The sequence below is a fragment of the Gymnoscopelus braueri genome (assembly GCF_963280865.1).
Source record: "Gymnoscopelus braueri genome assembly, chromosome: 12".
Classification (NCBI taxonomy): domain Eukaryota; kingdom Metazoa; phylum Chordata; class Actinopteri; order Myctophiformes; family Myctophidae; genus Gymnoscopelus; species Gymnoscopelus braueri.
The window spans coordinates 12,694,816-12,712,513 of NC_137614.1; the positions used below are offsets into that span (position 1 = coordinate 12,694,816).

The 17,698-nt window shown below is 43.2% G+C and overlaps 1 protein-coding gene across 1 annotated transcript in view; it reads right to left on the reverse strand.

Annotated features, from left to right (window-relative positions):
• Positions 1–979: 979 nt before the first annotated feature.
• rarga (retinoic acid receptor gamma a) overlaps positions 980–17,698 on the reverse strand; it is a 35,600-nt gene continuing 18,881 nt past the window's right edge. Inside the window, 8 exon segments of the mRNA XM_080443709.1 lie at positions 980–4,875; positions 6,720–6,878; positions 8,457–8,661; positions 9,336–9,512; positions 10,551–10,714; positions 13,170–13,311; positions 14,935–14,973; positions 14,975–15,084. Coding sequence (XP_080299835.1) covers positions 4,496–4,875; positions 6,720–6,878; positions 8,457–8,661; positions 9,336–9,512; positions 10,551–10,714; positions 13,170–13,311; positions 14,935–14,973; positions 14,975–15,084 — 1,376 coding nt within the window. The 3' untranslated portion in view covers positions 980–4,495.

Sequence of the window (17,698 nt, forward strand, 5' to 3'; positions counted from 1 at the left end):
ACTTAGTTACTTTACAGCACTGCCTGAAGACCAATTTATACTTCGTCGCACGACGGTGTCGCGCGTCAAAAATTACCGACCTACAAGCTGACAGATAGAGCTTGTAGGTCTGCTATTTTCGACGCGCGACACCGTCGTGCGACGGTGCATAAATGAGTCTTTAACACAACCTGATCTAGCCCTCTCTACACAGTACAGAGTACAGGCTGCTGCATGCCATCAGACCCCATACCCTCGGTCCAACAGCTCCCTCTACCGGTGGTCGATGTTAGAGCACTAGTATTGCAGCATAATGGGACCCTTTTTTGCCTTTATTTGATTTTGTTTGCTTATAGTTTTTTTTATCCTTTTAACAAATTAAGACCTGAGGCCGATTCTACAAATGCCTTGTAAATCAGTAGTTCTCACACTTTCAAGATGTTTCCAAAATGTTCAAAAATAGCAGATGTACAACAAGCTCGCAGGCAGCACGCTGTGAGCTTGTAGATCTGCTATTTTTGAGTAGCCACGCAAAAATCAAAAATGGCACGGATGCTTTGCCAGTTTTAACGGGTTAACTAGTTATTTTATAATAAAGTTATTTGTGACTTTGTGCTTGTTTTGTTTTTTAAAAGCGACTTTGAGTACCCAGAAAAGTGCTATATAAATTGAATGTATTATCCTAATAAAATAGCCTCACTTGAAAAGATATGGGGTCGGGATCAATGGCACGTTACAATCATACTAAAATATACTAAATGTGTAATGTTATACGAGGTCACTTTCAGGGAGATGCCCTTTCATTAGAGAAGATTTTCCATGGCACAGAAAAAATAAATTCATATTAAGTTTGTATACTAAATTTAGAAGTTAGTGTTTAACTAAAAAATACACAGCCTATTTCATTGAAATTCCACATCATTCACTGTATTTTCTAGAGCACACACATACATAATATAAAACGTACCGTGCACGGGACAAAGAAAAAAAGAATATCCAGTAAACTCACAAAAGTAATTTATTGTGCCTCTTACTTACTGTTTATATGGCTTTTCTTTGTATGACAAGAGTTGACATGAACAGAGGGGATGACAACATCTTGGCCAAAAAGAACACCAAAACAACACCATGTCAATGTTCTGCTTGCATCATCATCATCATCATCATCATCATCACCATGACAACCAGGCAGAGAGATGGAGAGAGAGTTCATCACATTGCAACCTGTTCTGTGACAGCACCATAATGAGAACATTCACCCAATGACATGTCAAAGCACACAGAAGCATACACACACACACACACACACACACACACACATACACACACACACACACACACACACTCCCTCTCTCTCTCTCTCTCTCTCACACACACACACACACACACACACACACACACACACACACACACACACACACACACACACACACACACACACACACACACACACACACACACACACACACACACACACACACACACACACACACACACACACACACACACACACACACACTCTCTCTCTCTCTTTCACACACGCACGCACGACAGAACCTCTCATTGCTGCAGGTTGAGTTTACTTACATATTGCTTCAAAGAGAGACAGCAAAAAAAACTATCAGCTGCACTTTCCCCAGCTGATCACCCACTGAGACATTTTGGCAATAAAAAGAGAAATGATACATAAGAACATGTTAACCCCCCCCCTCCCCCGAACCTATCAGCTTCTTTAGAAAGAAGAAAGGATACACACGAGAACACGATAGATGACATAATGGCTTTTTTTTTCTTTTTTTTTACTTTTTACTTTTTTCATTTTGCGATGAGAAGGCAGTTTGCTGCCTGGATGCCAGTACAGTGCGATGATGGGGCTGCAGTGATGCCGCCGTAGGCAGACAGACAGACTGCCATCCAGGCGTTTCTTTTTTTTCCAGAGTTGTTTATCTGTCTATGTACACACACAGAGCGGGAATAAGCTGATCAAACTGAGTCAAGAATAACACATAAATATTGCCTGTTTTTTTTTCCAGCGTGCCAACGAACGGGCAGCTAGGGTTTGGTCCTTACCAAAAAGCCCTGAGTCTGATTCCACGGTGTCTTCCATAATTGTAAAAGATTCCTGCTTTTCAAGTTGCATAATTGTCTGTGACCTTTTTTTTTCTTTGTCGATGCATAATAAAAAAGCCCTAATTTATACTTGGTATATAAATTAGCAGGTACTGTACAGTATGTGGATTATATCTCCAGGTTGATTATATGGTTCTCAACGGTGGGTCCGGGGACCATCAGGGATCCCAGTGGACCCTGTCACGGGTCTGTAACTCAGAGAGTGTACAAAAGGAACCAAAATGGTTCCATTTGCAGATTTTTGCACACTCTCAGAGTTAAATGAACACTGAGGATTTTACAGTGTAGAGCGGGGGTCCCAGAGATAGCAAAAATGTGAGTCCGTGGTCTGGTGTGATCAATATCAATTTGGGGGTCCTTGAAATCCAAACGTTTGAGAACCACCGGATTATTATGTAGACTAGGCATGGGTCTGCATTCTAATCATTTTTTGCTGGCATCAACGGGGGGAGTGCTCTAAGTCTGATTGTATAACAATACGTTTTAGGTTTGTTGTCAGTTAAGACGCGTCTATATGTGGATAAACTGCTGGACAGTGGGCCTACACTCAGTGTACATGTGCCTTGCTAACACAACAGGATCTCAAAAGTGCTACATATATGGCCAAGTGTAAATCTCTGTCGAGGCACTAAATGCCAGCTCGGCAAATCCGTTACAGCTGAGGGTTGGTGTGGGTATTTGTATGTGTGTGTGTGTGTGTGTGTGTGTGTGTGTGTGTGTGTGTGTGTGTGTGTGTGTGTGTGTGTGTGTGTGTGTCCTCTGATGTGAGGAAATCACTGTAACACGGCTAGGGGTCCCTGCCAGTAGTCAAACTCATGTTCCAAATATGACTTTTGATAACTTTGGCACAAAGATATTTTTCCCACATCGACAGCATATTTTTTAGTTTCTTTTTTTTTTTTTCCTCTTTTGCAATGAGAGCAAAACAGAATAATGCCAGTTCCCTGATAACACAAACTGGTTGAGTAACTGTAACACAACATTCTTCTACTGGGTTGATTATCATTGACATCTACAGTGAGCCAAAGTGCCCAAAAAAGCCCCAGCTAAGTTTAATGTAGCTGGTTAGGGAGAACCAGCCAGTTTTGATTACCCTACTTTCCCTCTGAATATCTTCTCAGGAAAGCTCTTCAAACAGAAAAAAAAACAAAAACAAAAAATAATCTAAAGGATTCATATATAAAACCAGAATAACAAATAGACAAAAAATATAATGGTATATAGATATGTATGGACTTATTCATAAATTGAAGGGAGGAAAAAAAACATCAAGTAAAGAAAAAGTGAAAACAATATTCATAAAGCAATAACAGAAAAAGAAAAAAGATTAGGATACTCAGTTTGGTTTCGCCCTGTATTCTTTTGTTGTTTTCTTCCTGTGAAAAGTGTGCTTTTTTGTATGCAATCCGTTGGAAACAACTGTTCAGTTCTGGTGTCTGTTTTGGCTGTTCCTCTAAATATAAACATGAGATAGTAAAAAACAAACGATAAAACAAACGATAGTTTTTGCTTTCTCAAAGAGATCAAGTTCTTTTTGTCACGCAGGTTCCCTCTCGGCGACTTATTACGTCAGGAGTCCATGTGGTTGTTTGCCGTCTCTCCTCTTGTACTTTGTGTCTCTGTCTGCATGTCACTTGTCATGGACCATTACTATGGCCTGAGTTACACCAGTCTGTACAGATATAAGGCTCTGCTGTGCTCCACCTTGGATGGAGACCAGGGTGGTGTGCAGTGAGGAGAAAGAGGGGACACAGGGTGTGGGGAAGGCCAGCATCTTTGTGTGTGTGTGTGTGTGTGTGTGTGTGTGTGTGTGTGTGTGTGTGTGTGTGTGTGTGTGTGTGTGTGTGTGTGTGTGTGTGTGTGTGTGTGTGTGTGTGCGTGTGTGCGTGTGTGTGTGTGCGTGTGTGTGTGTGTGTGTGTGTGTTGCATGTATGCATGCATGCATGAGTGAGCTTGCATGTCGTCGCTGTCAGGTGGAAACCGTTGTACGTCCAAAAGCGTTGCTTTTCAGGAAAACGGCAAACATAACCGTGTGTTCCAAAGGCTCCAACTGTAGCAATTATTTAGCGACAAGCTCTTGTTAATACTTCTTTCGTTGGTTAAATAATTCATAAAAACCAACAGACGGACTTGAACAACTTTCACTTTCAAAATGTTTTTTAAAAAAATTGCAAAAATGTTGAGCTTGTAGATCGGCTTGTTTTCGCTACCTTTCTGTTCATTTACAAAAAAGAAAACAACAACATAAAAAGTTGAAAATCTCAAGATACGACGGTTTCTCGACCCGACAGCAACAATAATGTACTGTATGGAGTATGAAGTGTGGTGTAGTACATGTGTATGTGCACTGCAACGTTTTAACCAGGATGCTTTTAACTCCTCCTCCTCACTGCGCCCTCCCCGCGTGGCTCTTCCTGGCGCTGTCGATGGCGTCCAGGACGCCCCAGCCCTCGCCGTCACTGTCCGAGGCCCTGTCCCGATCGTCGTCGCCCCGATCGTTGTCGTCGTCCTCGTCCTCCTCCTCCTCCGGACTGGGCTCGCTGCCGTTCTCCGTAGCCCAGCTGTCGTCCTCGTCGTCCGCCTCCTGCTTCATGACGGGCGGCGCCACGGAGGAGGGGGGCGGCGGGGGAGGGGGAGGGGGCGGCGGCGAGCTCTGATTGCTCTCCGTCTGGTCCTCGAAGGCCTCGGGGTTCTCGAGCATCTCCCGGATCAGAGGAGGCATGGGGCCAGGGATCTCCATCTTCAGGGTGATGGCTCTCTCCGCCCCTGATCGACACCCAAGGGAAGAGACACGATTAACAACCACATTATTGTTAATTGTTTATTTGGATCCCCATTAGCTAGTGTTGATTTCGTCGACTAGAACTATGACGAAAAATGATCGTCGACTAACTTTTTTCACAGACGAAAATAAAAACTAAGCTATGATGACTAAAACTGAGACTAAATATATTGACAATTTCGTCAACAAAAAAAAACTAGACTAAAATGTTAGGGAGGGACTAGTGGAGAAGAGATCCAGTAGAACTAAAAGACAAGTTATTTTATGCTTGGTCGTGCTCAGGTGTTGTGCTCTGAAAATAGCAGATCTACAAGCTCACAACGCGTCGCGCTGCGAAGCGTTGTGAGCTTGTAGATCGGCTATTTTCAGCATGCAACCAAGTGTAAAATCAGCCATTACGACGCCATCAAGGCACCGCCAACATAAATTTTAGTCGACTAAATCAACTGTAGATTTAGTCGACTATAATCTTATGATATTTAGTCGACTAAAACTAGACAAAAACTAAGACATTTCAGATGACTAAAATATGACTAAAATGAAATGGAATTTTATTCAAAAGACTATGACTAAAACTAAATCAAAATTTGCTGTCAAAATCAACACTGCCATTAGCTACTACAATAGCAGCAGCTACTCTTCATGGGGCCCACAAAAAAATAATTACATTACGTAACATAAAAACACATTACAGTACATGACAGTATCAGATTTTTTCTACTCTGTTTTTTATATTTGAGATGATATTGAATTTTTGTGTTATTTTTTATATGTTGATGAATTGAATACATGGAACCCCAATGGAAACAAGACCGCAAGGACTTTTGGGGCGTTATCCTTTTAGACCACGTGTTTGTTTTGCATTTTTGTCTAATAAAATATTCAATCAATCAATCAATCAAAGACAGTTAAAAACTTAAAATACAAGCAAATGTTTAAACATCAATCTCAATGATATGGTGTAATATCTCATAACACATCTTAATGATACCTCAAGTAACAATTTTTTTTACAATTTCATATTTTACCTTACAATATAATCTACAGTCTACAGTCCCAAACACCCAAGACACATCAAACAATGTACAGTATGTTAGCCTTAATCAAAAAGCAAACTCCATGATATATTTCTTTAATATCCTGATATAAGAATCTGAATTGCGATGGAAGACTATTCAGCTCTTTTATTGCTCTATACATTACTGTGTGTTGCATTGAGTTTTAAGACGGGAAGGATGATTAAACCCTAAAAAGATTAAGCAGTGATTCTCAACCTGTGGGCCGGGGACCACTGGTGGGCGGCGAAGGTATTGCAAGTGGGCCTCCAAATAATTCCCAAAGACTACAATTTGAATGTTTGAATGATTATTGGACATTTATTATTAAAAAGTGATACCAATAAATAAGAACTTAAAGTATACTACGTTACGTATACATTGCTCCAAGGTGGAACAGAATCAATTGATTGATCATTAAAATATTAAATGGTCAGCTGGTAATATATATATATTACCATATATATATATATATATATATATATATATATATATATATATATATATATATATATATATATATATATATATATATATATATATATATATATATATTCAAATATTTGCACACATTTTAAAAAAAATAGCAGATCTACAAGCTCGTCTACAGCTTGTATATCTGCTATTTTTGAATAGCCAAAGACATTTAAAGTGACACAGATGCGTTCCAGGTCTTAATGGGTTGATTGAGGTCAGTTGAGGGCTTAAGTGATTAATTGATTCCTCTTCCATGCAGCCTAATAACACCAACATGAAGGCATCATCATACGGACCTTTGGTGCTGATGCCCCTGAGGTCGGTGACCTTCATCAGCATTCGAGGGAACATGTGAGGTTTGTTGGGGCGCCGGCGGCGGGCGTATATCTTCAGGGCCTCGAGTAGAGGTTCCTGCAACTTATCCACCTTCTGCGGTTCTTCCAGATCCATGCGGTCTGTGAGGGAGAACCGCATACATGGTTTTACATTGTTGTGTGTGTGTGTGTGTGTGCTGGGGCCCCCCTGGAACCAACTCAAGGACCCCTGGGGGTCCTTTGAGAACCACTGATATACACAATACAATAACATATTACTGGCCACACATGAGGTTATACAGTAAGAACTACACAGGGAAACGGAACATGGAAAAAGGAAATGTTGCAAATCTATTATTCACAGAAAGCCATGTGAACAAGGAAATGTTGCAAATCTATTATTCTAAGAAAGCCATGTGAAAAAGGAAATGTTGCAAATCTATTATTCACAGAAAGCCATGTGAAAAAGGAAATGTTGCAAATCTATTATTCACAGAAAGCCATTTTCTGTGGGTTTTATGGCTTGCGTCAATTCCAAGTAAAGTGACAATCGGATTATTACCACACAAACACAGACGTGTAACAACATGAACCACTTGAGCCCTAGCGTCCCTATTCTGAATCTGGGGAGTGAACATTAGGCGAAAATAGCAGATCTACAAGCGCACAACATATGGCAACGTGACACGTTGTGAGCGTGTAGATCAGAGCGTGCGAAGAGATTTGGAGTGGGGGGGGGGGGGGGTTCGGACCTAGTATAGAGCCCTGGGGTCCCCGGTCAACTAAGTATGTAGGGCTAAAGTCGATAAAGGGTAAGGCCGGCGGAATTAAAATGTTTTCTTATCGTCAACTTAGCCTAGAGACCAACAACAACAACAAAAAAACATGTTTCTCCTACTTACAGGTATTTGATGTTGGTGTTTCATTGTCGTTTTTACATTTCACATTTACTTTGTCAGCTTCTTCACACTTTTAAACTTCACTGTCTCTCACTGGAGCAGTTAGTACATTTTTTTTGTGGAGTTTTGTCCTGCTGTCTCTATGTACGCCGGTGAACCTGTGTAATATTCTGCCTCTTGGCCAGTGCATACTTTTAAAAGAGACCTCAATGTATTTTTACTGGTTAAATAAAGGTTATATAAGTAGCGGTCTGCCTTGCCAAAACCATAAGTAGCTCATATCAGGAAGTCATATTGAACTCCATTGTTAAAACAAAACAGTTAAAACAGGTCCCAGAGCTGCACTGTTGCTTCGCTCAGCATAATTCATCATTGCAATGAGCACAGACATTGTACTGTTTCCTGGAACAACTTTATGAAGTGACACCGATTGCTTTTTCAGTCTACCTTTCAGGATGACTGGAGTGAAAAGAAGGCGATTTGCATGTCCGGGAAACAGCGAGTGAAAAAAAACAACCGCTGTCAATAAATAAAGTTGTGACAGGATAAAGTACAATGCTCCTGTTCATTGCAATTATGAATTATGCTGACCAAAGCAACGGTACAACTTTGTGGCTTACTTTAACAGTTTTTGGACAAACAGTGACTTCTGGATATGAGCAATATTCTGGTGTTGGCTGGATGGACCAAATTTGTGTAAATGCGTTTTTCAGTTTAGATCTTTTCGTAGGCTTGGTTGGCAATAAGAAAATATTTGAATTATGCCGGCCTTGTCATTTAAACTAAGATAAATGATTTAACCCCCACTGGGCTGCAGTACCTCCACAGATGAGGCAGATGGCGCTGAGGAGGCCAGTTTCTGTGTCGTCCATCTCCAGGGGCAGAAGCTGGCCGGCAAAGGCAAACACCAGGTCTGTGAGTGGCCCGAAGCCGGCATTGTGCATCTGGGTCCGGTTCAGAGTCAGGCCGTCTGAGAAGGTCATGGTGTCCTGTTCTGGGGTGTAGCGTGTGCAGATTCTCAGCATCTGTGGGTGACGGAGAATTTTGCAAAAAAGAAAATCAGGGAATGCCCATTAGGTGCTATAAAAGGACATTATGCAACATCAAAATAATGTAAATAGCAAAACAAGAAAGACTGATACATTTACTCTTTGAGGTAGAATTTACATTTACTCTTTGAGGTAGAATTTGCCTAATCGTGTGCACTATTATTGGGTCAAACTCTCCTGCACTACCAGTATTCACCACTGAGTGTCAGTGTTCCCTCGTGTGAGAATGCACAGGTTACGCTTAGCTGTTACATTTCTAAGACATTGGACTAGTCCACTGGTTTTCAACCAGTGGTCCGGGGACAACCAGTGGTCCTTGAGGGAGTACCAGGGGGTGCCCAGAGAAATGAGTTAACATAGCGTCACAATCATTTTTAACCACTTAGCTTTGGCTATTCAAAAAAGCTCACCGAGTGCTGTGCTATGAGCTTGTAAATCTGCTATTTTTGAAAAACCTTGAAAAAGTGGTTAAAGCGAAAATTAACTGATATCTTTGCTTCTGGGGGGTCCCTGGCACAAAACATTTTCAGATGGGGGTCCGCGGCCAAATGTATATCAATTTTAGGGGTCCTTGGCATGAAAAAGGTGGAAAACCACTGGACTAGTCAACAAGGTGAGAAAGAAAAGAGACCAAAAGACGTTTTCAATACCAGTATGTCCAGACAGGCCGATTTAAGCAGAGTGATCTGGTCCGCTATGGTCAGGGTGGTGAAGCCGGGCAGCCGCTTGGCGAATTCCACAATCTTGATGATGCACTTGGTAGAGAGCTCGCTGAACTTGTCCCACAGCCCCAGGTCCAGCTGGACACGGTGATCTGAGCTGGAGTTCTGCTCCATGACACAAAAAAACACACACAAAACACACACACACACACACACACACCGCACACGCGCACACACACACACACACACACACACACACACGCACACGCACACGCACACACACACACACACACACACACACACACACACACACACACACACACAGGTGTAAATCTTCTATTAAACCATTAAGACCTGGAACGCATCTGTGTGTCATTTTTAGATGTCTTTGGGCTATTCAAAAATAGCAGATCTACAAGCTCATAGCGCGGCACCGAGTGCCGCGCTATGAGCTTGTAGATCTGCTTTTTTTTGTTTTTTTGTTTTTTGTTTAAAGCGAACATTTGTAAAATATTTAGTTCCAGGAACCCCCAGAAGCAAAGATTTACAAATGTCCTCCAATATATATATATATATATATATATTTGCACAACTTTTCATGATTTTTCAAAAATAGCAGATCCTAATCCCAACGTGATTTTTTTCCTAATTGTAAGCATAATTATACAAATATTTTTTTAACAGCCATTTTCTCTTGTGAGGACCAGAAGAAAAAAATTTCCTCACAATGTTCTCAAATTATACTATATACTTGTGGGGATATTTGGCCCTTTTTCAAGTACAGTAATACAAGTATACACATAAACACACAGACATACGGATCAGCATGTTGTGACAGAGGCGGTGTGTAACGCCGTTTGCATGAAGGGTGTGTCTGTCTGTGTCCACGACTTGCAACACATTTACATATTACATCAATCAAGGGGGAAAGCACATTTACATTTTACATCAATCACGCAGAGGCCACACAGATGGCTTAATGGGGAACTGAATTAGTTAAGCCACCGCTATGTTGAGAAAGCTACGGTGAATTTACGTCTTCGCATGCGATTTAGAAACCATGGACATCACTATACCATGGAGAATTTTGCCATACACACACATGCTAGGAGTGTGTAAGCTGTAGGCGTGCGTGTGCGTGTGTGTGTGTGTGTGCGTGCGTGCGTGCGTGCGTGTGAGTGAGTGTGCATGTGCGCGGCTTACGGTGGTGTATTTTCCCAGCTGAAGGAGGGAGGGGAAGGTCTCTTGGTGGGCTTTGCTGACTTTGTTGACCAGTTCCTCCAGCTCGCCGCTGAGCTCGTAGCTCTCTGGAAGCACCACCTCCTCCTTCACGTCTTTCTTCTTCTTGTTTCGATCGTTGCGCACCGCTGAGAGAGGCAGAAGGAAGAAAAGAGACGTGTTTAAAGAAATCTGTACTCTTTGTGTCTTCCACTGAAAAGGTCATTGTTGTGAGGGGCCGGGTAGAGATGCATAAAGAGACCAACATTGCACATTTTAATTAAAGAATCTTTTAGGGAGACTAGGGGTTCAAAGCCTCTACGGTGCCTCCGACTTGGCCGGCCGTCCACACTTAGCACAATTGGCCACGTTCGCGGCGGGAAGGAGGGCTATCTTTGTCGCTGCTGCACCAGCAGCTTCAACAGGTTGCTCAAGGGCACCTGTCAGCGGGAGCGTTGAACTTTGAGGAATAGGGTGTTCCTCCAGCACATATGCTACATCCTCCCGGTGAAGCTACTCAGCAGGTGAATTCATTTGCGAGGAAGAGACGTGGGGTTTCAATAACATCCCGTGGTCCAAACCAGTCCACAGACCAACCAGTAGGGGTCAGCAGTGACAAGATCACACCCAAGTGTGTGGGGAATTTGGGAATTGGCATAACAACTCACCAAAAAAAGAATAAGAATGATTAAGGTTGAATAAAATGACAATTGTCAAGTTTTTTTATCCCCTTAAACCCTAATTCTTAGTTGACTGGAGGTATATTGTAGTAGGCCCCTCTGCTTTTTAGGTGTTGCATTGTGACGCATTGTGAGCTACTTGTCCCCCCCCACCCCCCAGGGAACAGGGACGCTAGGGTTCATGTGGTTAACACCGTTGACAGATCCCCTGCCCTCGTGCCCTGTGCCTTTCACCACTGTCCGGTACATGTTGTGCTCGCTGGTAGAAACCAGAGCTCGCTGCTACTGGAGTTGCCCTTGACGGCGTTATCAAACCATTTCCTTTAGCACGGTGCTGACACCAGCTATCTCCCTCTTATCGTGTGCGCTCTTCCTTCGGTCCATCTCTCCATTCAGTTTGACCGCGGTGCACATAACCCAGCCCAACCCAGCCCTCTGTGCTCTCTGCCTCTCTCTCTCTCTCTCTCTCCCTCCCTTTCTTTCCTTCCTCTCAGGATATCCAGTAATAGCAGAGGTACAATGTGATCCCGGCCTTAACACACATCCCACACAAACATTACACCCACATGCATGTCCCATGGGCTCGGTAACAGGCAAAGAGACTGCCAGTTCCACACAGCCACGGCCACACGCATGCACACGCGCACACGCACACGCACACACACGCGCGCACACACACACACACACACGCACGCACGCACACACACACACGCACGCACACGCACACGCGCACACGCACACGCACACACACACACACACACACACACACACACACACACACACACACACACACTCTCTCTCTCTCTCTCTCTCTCTCTCTCTCGCGAAGAGTCAAGTGACATTAGGGCCTTAAAACTTAATCTTTGTCTTTGACTATTATTTTTTATGTCAAAAACTCTCAACCACCCCCCCCCCTCCACCCCTCCACCCCCAGATCTGATGGCTTTATTATGAATGAATTGAGTGTCTGTGTGCACCCACCCCAGGGGGGTGGGTGGGGGTGCTGAGGTAGTGTGAAGAAACAGGATATCAGAATCATGCCATGAGGCGATTAGTCATATGACTGGTACAGTGCCCAGCCTCTCCCAAACACCACCCAGCTATAGGCTCATCATCATCTGCTTGCTTGCTCTCTCTCTCTCTCTCTCTCTCTCTCTCTCTCTCTCTCTCTCTCTCTCTCTCTCTCTCTCTCTCTCTCTCTCTCTCTCTCTCTCTCTCTCTCTCTCTCTCTCTCTCTCTCTCTCTCTCTCTCGCTCTTGCCTAATTGTGACCGAAAACAGCCGACCTACAAGCTCACAGCACGTCGCGGATGAGACGCGCGGTGAGCTTGTAGATCGGCTATTTTCGGGTCTGCGACGCGGTCGTACGACCAAGTATAATGCTGGCTTCTCTCTCTCTCTCTCTCTCTCTCTCTCTCTCTCTCTCTCTCTCTCTCTCTCTCTCTCTTTCTCTGCTGCCTGCTCTCCTGAGCTCTCTGTCTGGGATGTAACAGATCAACCTCTGGGGGGAACGTGACAATGATGTGACCCACATGTAATGTCCCTTTTTCTTCTTTTTTTTCTCTTTATCTTTTCACTTTGCTGATATAAACGTGGAAAAACAATCAGATCTGGGCCACGGGGGGGTTTCACCATGACCTACATTTCAAGATATCTCCTCTGCCTTTTTTTTCCAAGGTACATTATCGTCCCTTATCGTCTCTGGGAATTCTGAGATATTAAGCGCCGCAACCTCAATTCAGCGAGTGACATTTAGAACTTGTGTCATCATATATGAGCGAGAGTGCGTATGTGTGTGTGTGTGTGTGTGTGTGTGTGTGTGTGTGTGTGTGTGTGTGTGTGTGTGTGTGTGTCTATGTATGGTGGATAATATAAGTGGGTCTGGGGCGTCTCCAGAGGCTTTTGCGTCCTCTCAGCACACTCACCCTCCTTGGACATGCCGACCTCGAAGCACTTCTGCAACCTGCAGTACTGGCAGCGGTTGCGCGTGACCTTGTTGATCTGACAGTTCTTGTCTCGGTGGCAGGTGTACACCATGTTCTTCTGGATGCTGCGGCGGAAAAAACCCTGGAGTAGAGTCGAGGAGGAGGGAGAACCAGACGTAGGAGGAGAGAGATTAAAGGGGAGAGAGAGATAGGAGAGGGGGAGGAGAGAGAGAGAGAGAGAGAGAGAGAGAGAGAGAGAGAGAGAGAGAGAGAGAGAGAGAGAGAGAGAGAGAGAATAAGTTGCAGACTGAAATCCTTGAATCCCTGAAACATTGAATCTTTTCTTTTCCTTTTTTTGATTAAAGGGATAGTTCACCCAAAAAAATACTTATTTTCTATCAATTAGTCACCCCATGAAGACTTGAATTCATGGATATTTTTTTAGTTTTTGTCTCATTCCTAAACCAATAATTTGATGACCAGTACGTGGACCGGTAGTCAGCGGTTCCGGTATAGGAGACAGACACAAAGGAGACTCTTTGTGTCTCCTACCAGAACCGCTGTCGGTCATCAAATCATTGGCTTAGGAATGCGACAAAAACAAAACAAATATCCATGAATTCAAGTCTCCATGGGGTGACTAATCGATAGAAAAAAATGTCATTTTGGGGGTGAACTATCCCTTTAATGAACCAACTTGAATATCTTGTATGTGAACACGCAGCACTTGGCCAATATACAGATTCCGGATTCCAATTCTAGGTTATGAATTCAGGTTCTGAGACTTTTTGATTCTGTATTCCGATTGGAAACATTACATTGAATCGCACCGTATCAGCGTCTTATAATAATCCTCTCTCTCCATTCATCCCCGCCTCCGCCCATCACATCCAGGAAGATCAGATGAATCATGTCACTGGCATTACACTCGGGCTTCACACTGTTGTGACAGAGAGACTGACTGTGTTGTGATCCCGCGCTTATCAGTGTTTTATTGTCCCGCCGCTGCTCATCTTTCATCCGTCTTGTCGACGTCCAACAAGCGCTACCTGACCCTCTTTTGCGGAAGGCAACTGGATCAGTGGATTAATATAACTGCCTGCGAGGCACATTCTCCGTGCTATTCTGATACCCAAACGCAGGTAGCTGGTAATTCTCTCTCTCTCGTTGCCCAGGGAGTATTCATGGTCTTCAAATAGAGCAGGCCCCAGTTAAGCCATTAAGACCGGGAACGCATATCTGTGTCATTTTAAGATTTCTTTGGGCAATTAAAAAATAGCAGATCTACAAGCTCATAGCGCGGCACCGAGTGCCGCGCTATGAGCTTGTAGATCTGCTATTTTTGGGGAAAATCGTGAAAATGTTTTACATTTTTAACTCAAATCTTTGCTTCTGGGGGGGTTCTACAAATGTCTTCTAAATCCTAAACGTTTTTTGAGAGAACTTATGTTGCTATAATCAGAGATTCACAAACTTTTTTCATGTCAAGGACCCCCAAAATTACATGTATTTGGCCGCGGACCCCCATCTCAAAATATTTTGTTCCAGGGGACCCCCAGAAGCAAACATTTGAGTAAAAAACGTTTGCTTCAATATATATATATATTCAAAGATTTGCACAAATTTTCATGATTTTTCCAAAAAATAGCAGATCTACAAGCTCGTAGCGCTATGAGCTTGTAGATCTGCTACAAAGAAATCTAAAAAATGACACACCGATGCGTTCCCCGGTCTAAGTGGGTTATAAAAACCAGACTGTCCTCACCTTGCAGCCCTCGCAGGAGCTGACCCCGTAGTGGTACCCCTGAGGACTTGTCCTGGCACACGAAGCAGGGCTTGTAGACGCGAGGCGGGGGCGGCGGAGAGGGAGAACTGGGCACCATCTCCTCTGAGCTGGTGCTCTGGGTCTCCACCGCTATATGGGGGGAAAGAAAGTAAGGAAAGAAAGAAAGAAAGAGAAAAGAAAGAAAGAAAGAAAGAAAGAAAGAAAGAAAGAGAGAACAAGTCAGACAACATGGCTGGAGATCTCGATTCACTTTGCCTCGCAAGGGTTAATGCAGTGGTGGAAAGTAACTAAATACATTTACTCAAGTGCTATTTTTTTACTTTACTGGAGTGTTTCCAAATTTCAGTACTTTTACTTCTACTCCACTACATCTCAGAGACAAATATTATACTTTTACTCCACTAGAATGATTTGAAAACTTTAGTCACTAGTTACTTTGCGGATATAAATTACTATATTATAAAACATACATTAACCACTTTAGCCCTATTTTATACCTAGGCTATTTGAAAAAAGTCGATCTACAAGCTCACAACGCGTCGCATCGCGACGCGTTGTGAGCTTGTAGATCTGCTATTTTCAAACATTTTAGTACTTTTACTTTGGTGCTTTAAGCACATTTTGATGCCAATACTTTTGTACTTTTACTCAAGTCAATTTTAAATTCCGGACTTTTACTTGTAACAAGAGTACTTTTACATTGCAGTATTGATACTTTTACTTAAGTAAAACATTTTGAGTATACTTTTTCCACCACTGCAGACAACTGGCTGGAAATCTCAATTCACTCGCCTCGCAGCAAGGCTCTGTAACTGTCAAATATTTATTTGTCAAAGCCGACACGGAACGTTGAGCACATTCTGAGCCCTATGTCCGAAGATGAGGCTGACAGCTGACGGCAGCCATTTCCGATTGCATTTTGATTTGTGAAACCGACCTGAAATTGAGTTGAGTAACGGTTACGTTCAGTCGATAAAACATTTTCCTGAGGGACAGACTGTGTGATACGTGAATGCAATAAGCCTAATCCTTTACAATCACTTAATGGACACACGCACACGCACACGCGCGCGCACACACACACACACACACACACACACACACACACACACACACACACACACACACACACACACACACACACACACACACACACACACACACACACACACACACACACACACACACACACACACACACACACATAGGCAGCAGTGGAAAGTGCTGTGCTTGAGTACATTTTTGCGCAATACTTTACTTGAGTATTTTCATTTTTCAACATGTTATACTTCTACTTCTCTACATATCACAGGCAAATATTGTACTTTTTACTCCACTACAATTATTTTTACAGCTTTAGTTACTAATTGCTTTGCGGATTTAGATTATTATTACAAAACGTACATTAACCACTTAAGCCCTATTGTGTACTTTGGCTATTTGAAAACACAAGCTCACAATGTGTCGCGATGAGACGCGTTGTGAGCTTGTAGATCTGCTATTTTCAAAAATGTTTGATACAAAAAAAAACGTTAGTACTTTTACTGTGGTGTGGAATACAGGCTTTCTACTTGTAGCAGAGTATTTGTTTTAATGCTACTTTTACTTAACCCATTTAGACCGGGAGAGAATCTGTGTCATTTTTAGATTTCTTTGGCTATTCAAAAATAGCAGATATACAAGCTCATAGCGCGGCACCGAGTGCCGCGCTATGAGCTTGTAGATCTGCTATTTTTGAAAAAATCTTTCAATATATCCCGGTCTTAATGGGTCAGAATCTGACTACTTCTTCCACCACTGCAGTGCACACAGTCAATAGCCTCCTGTTGCCATCCTGGCACTTTCACCCTTAGGGGGCAGCACTCAGGTGGCTATGTGGAGGATTAGGGGATTAGTGTTTGTGTGAAAACAGGAGGGGCGGTGATTGATTGATTGATTGATTGACAGAAGAGGCTAAACAAATAGCTTTTCTCGACAGATAAGCGGTGGAGTGATTGATGGACAGGCACTCTGATAAGGCCAGGTAGCTGACTGAGTGTGTCTGAGGGCAGGACAAAGGAGCTGGCTCTTCCTCATTCCACCCCACAGACAAAAGACTCACTATGACTGGTGTCTGACGCACGCACGCACGCGCGCACACACACACCACACACACACACCACACACACACACACACACACACACACACACACACACACACACACACACGATAACTTGTGAAACGGGACATTCTGCACAATGAGTACATTTACTTTTGGTACTTTAAGCATATTCTGATGCCAATACATTTGTACTTTTACTCAAGAAAATGTTGATTACTGTACTTTTGCTTGTAACAGAGTGTTTCTAAATTGCAATATTGATACTTTTACTTACTTACTTACTTACTAAAAATGTGAGTACTTTTTCCACCACTGGCGCCCGCACACACCTGCACGCGCACACACACACACACAACACATACACACACACACACACACACACACACACACACACACGCTCCCTCCCTCTCCTGTTGGACCCAGAACATGGCTGTGTGACGACAGTAACAAACCTGAGTCACACGCTAACTACGCTACAGTACATTACACATCATTATGCTCCATGCTGGAACCCAAATAAGCCCCTTTGGGCAGTCAGTCAACTATGGATTCCATACTTCCCACCAGAGACATACTGTAAGCTCCTGCACGCACATACACGCACATACACGCACGCACGCACACGAGCACGCGCACACGAG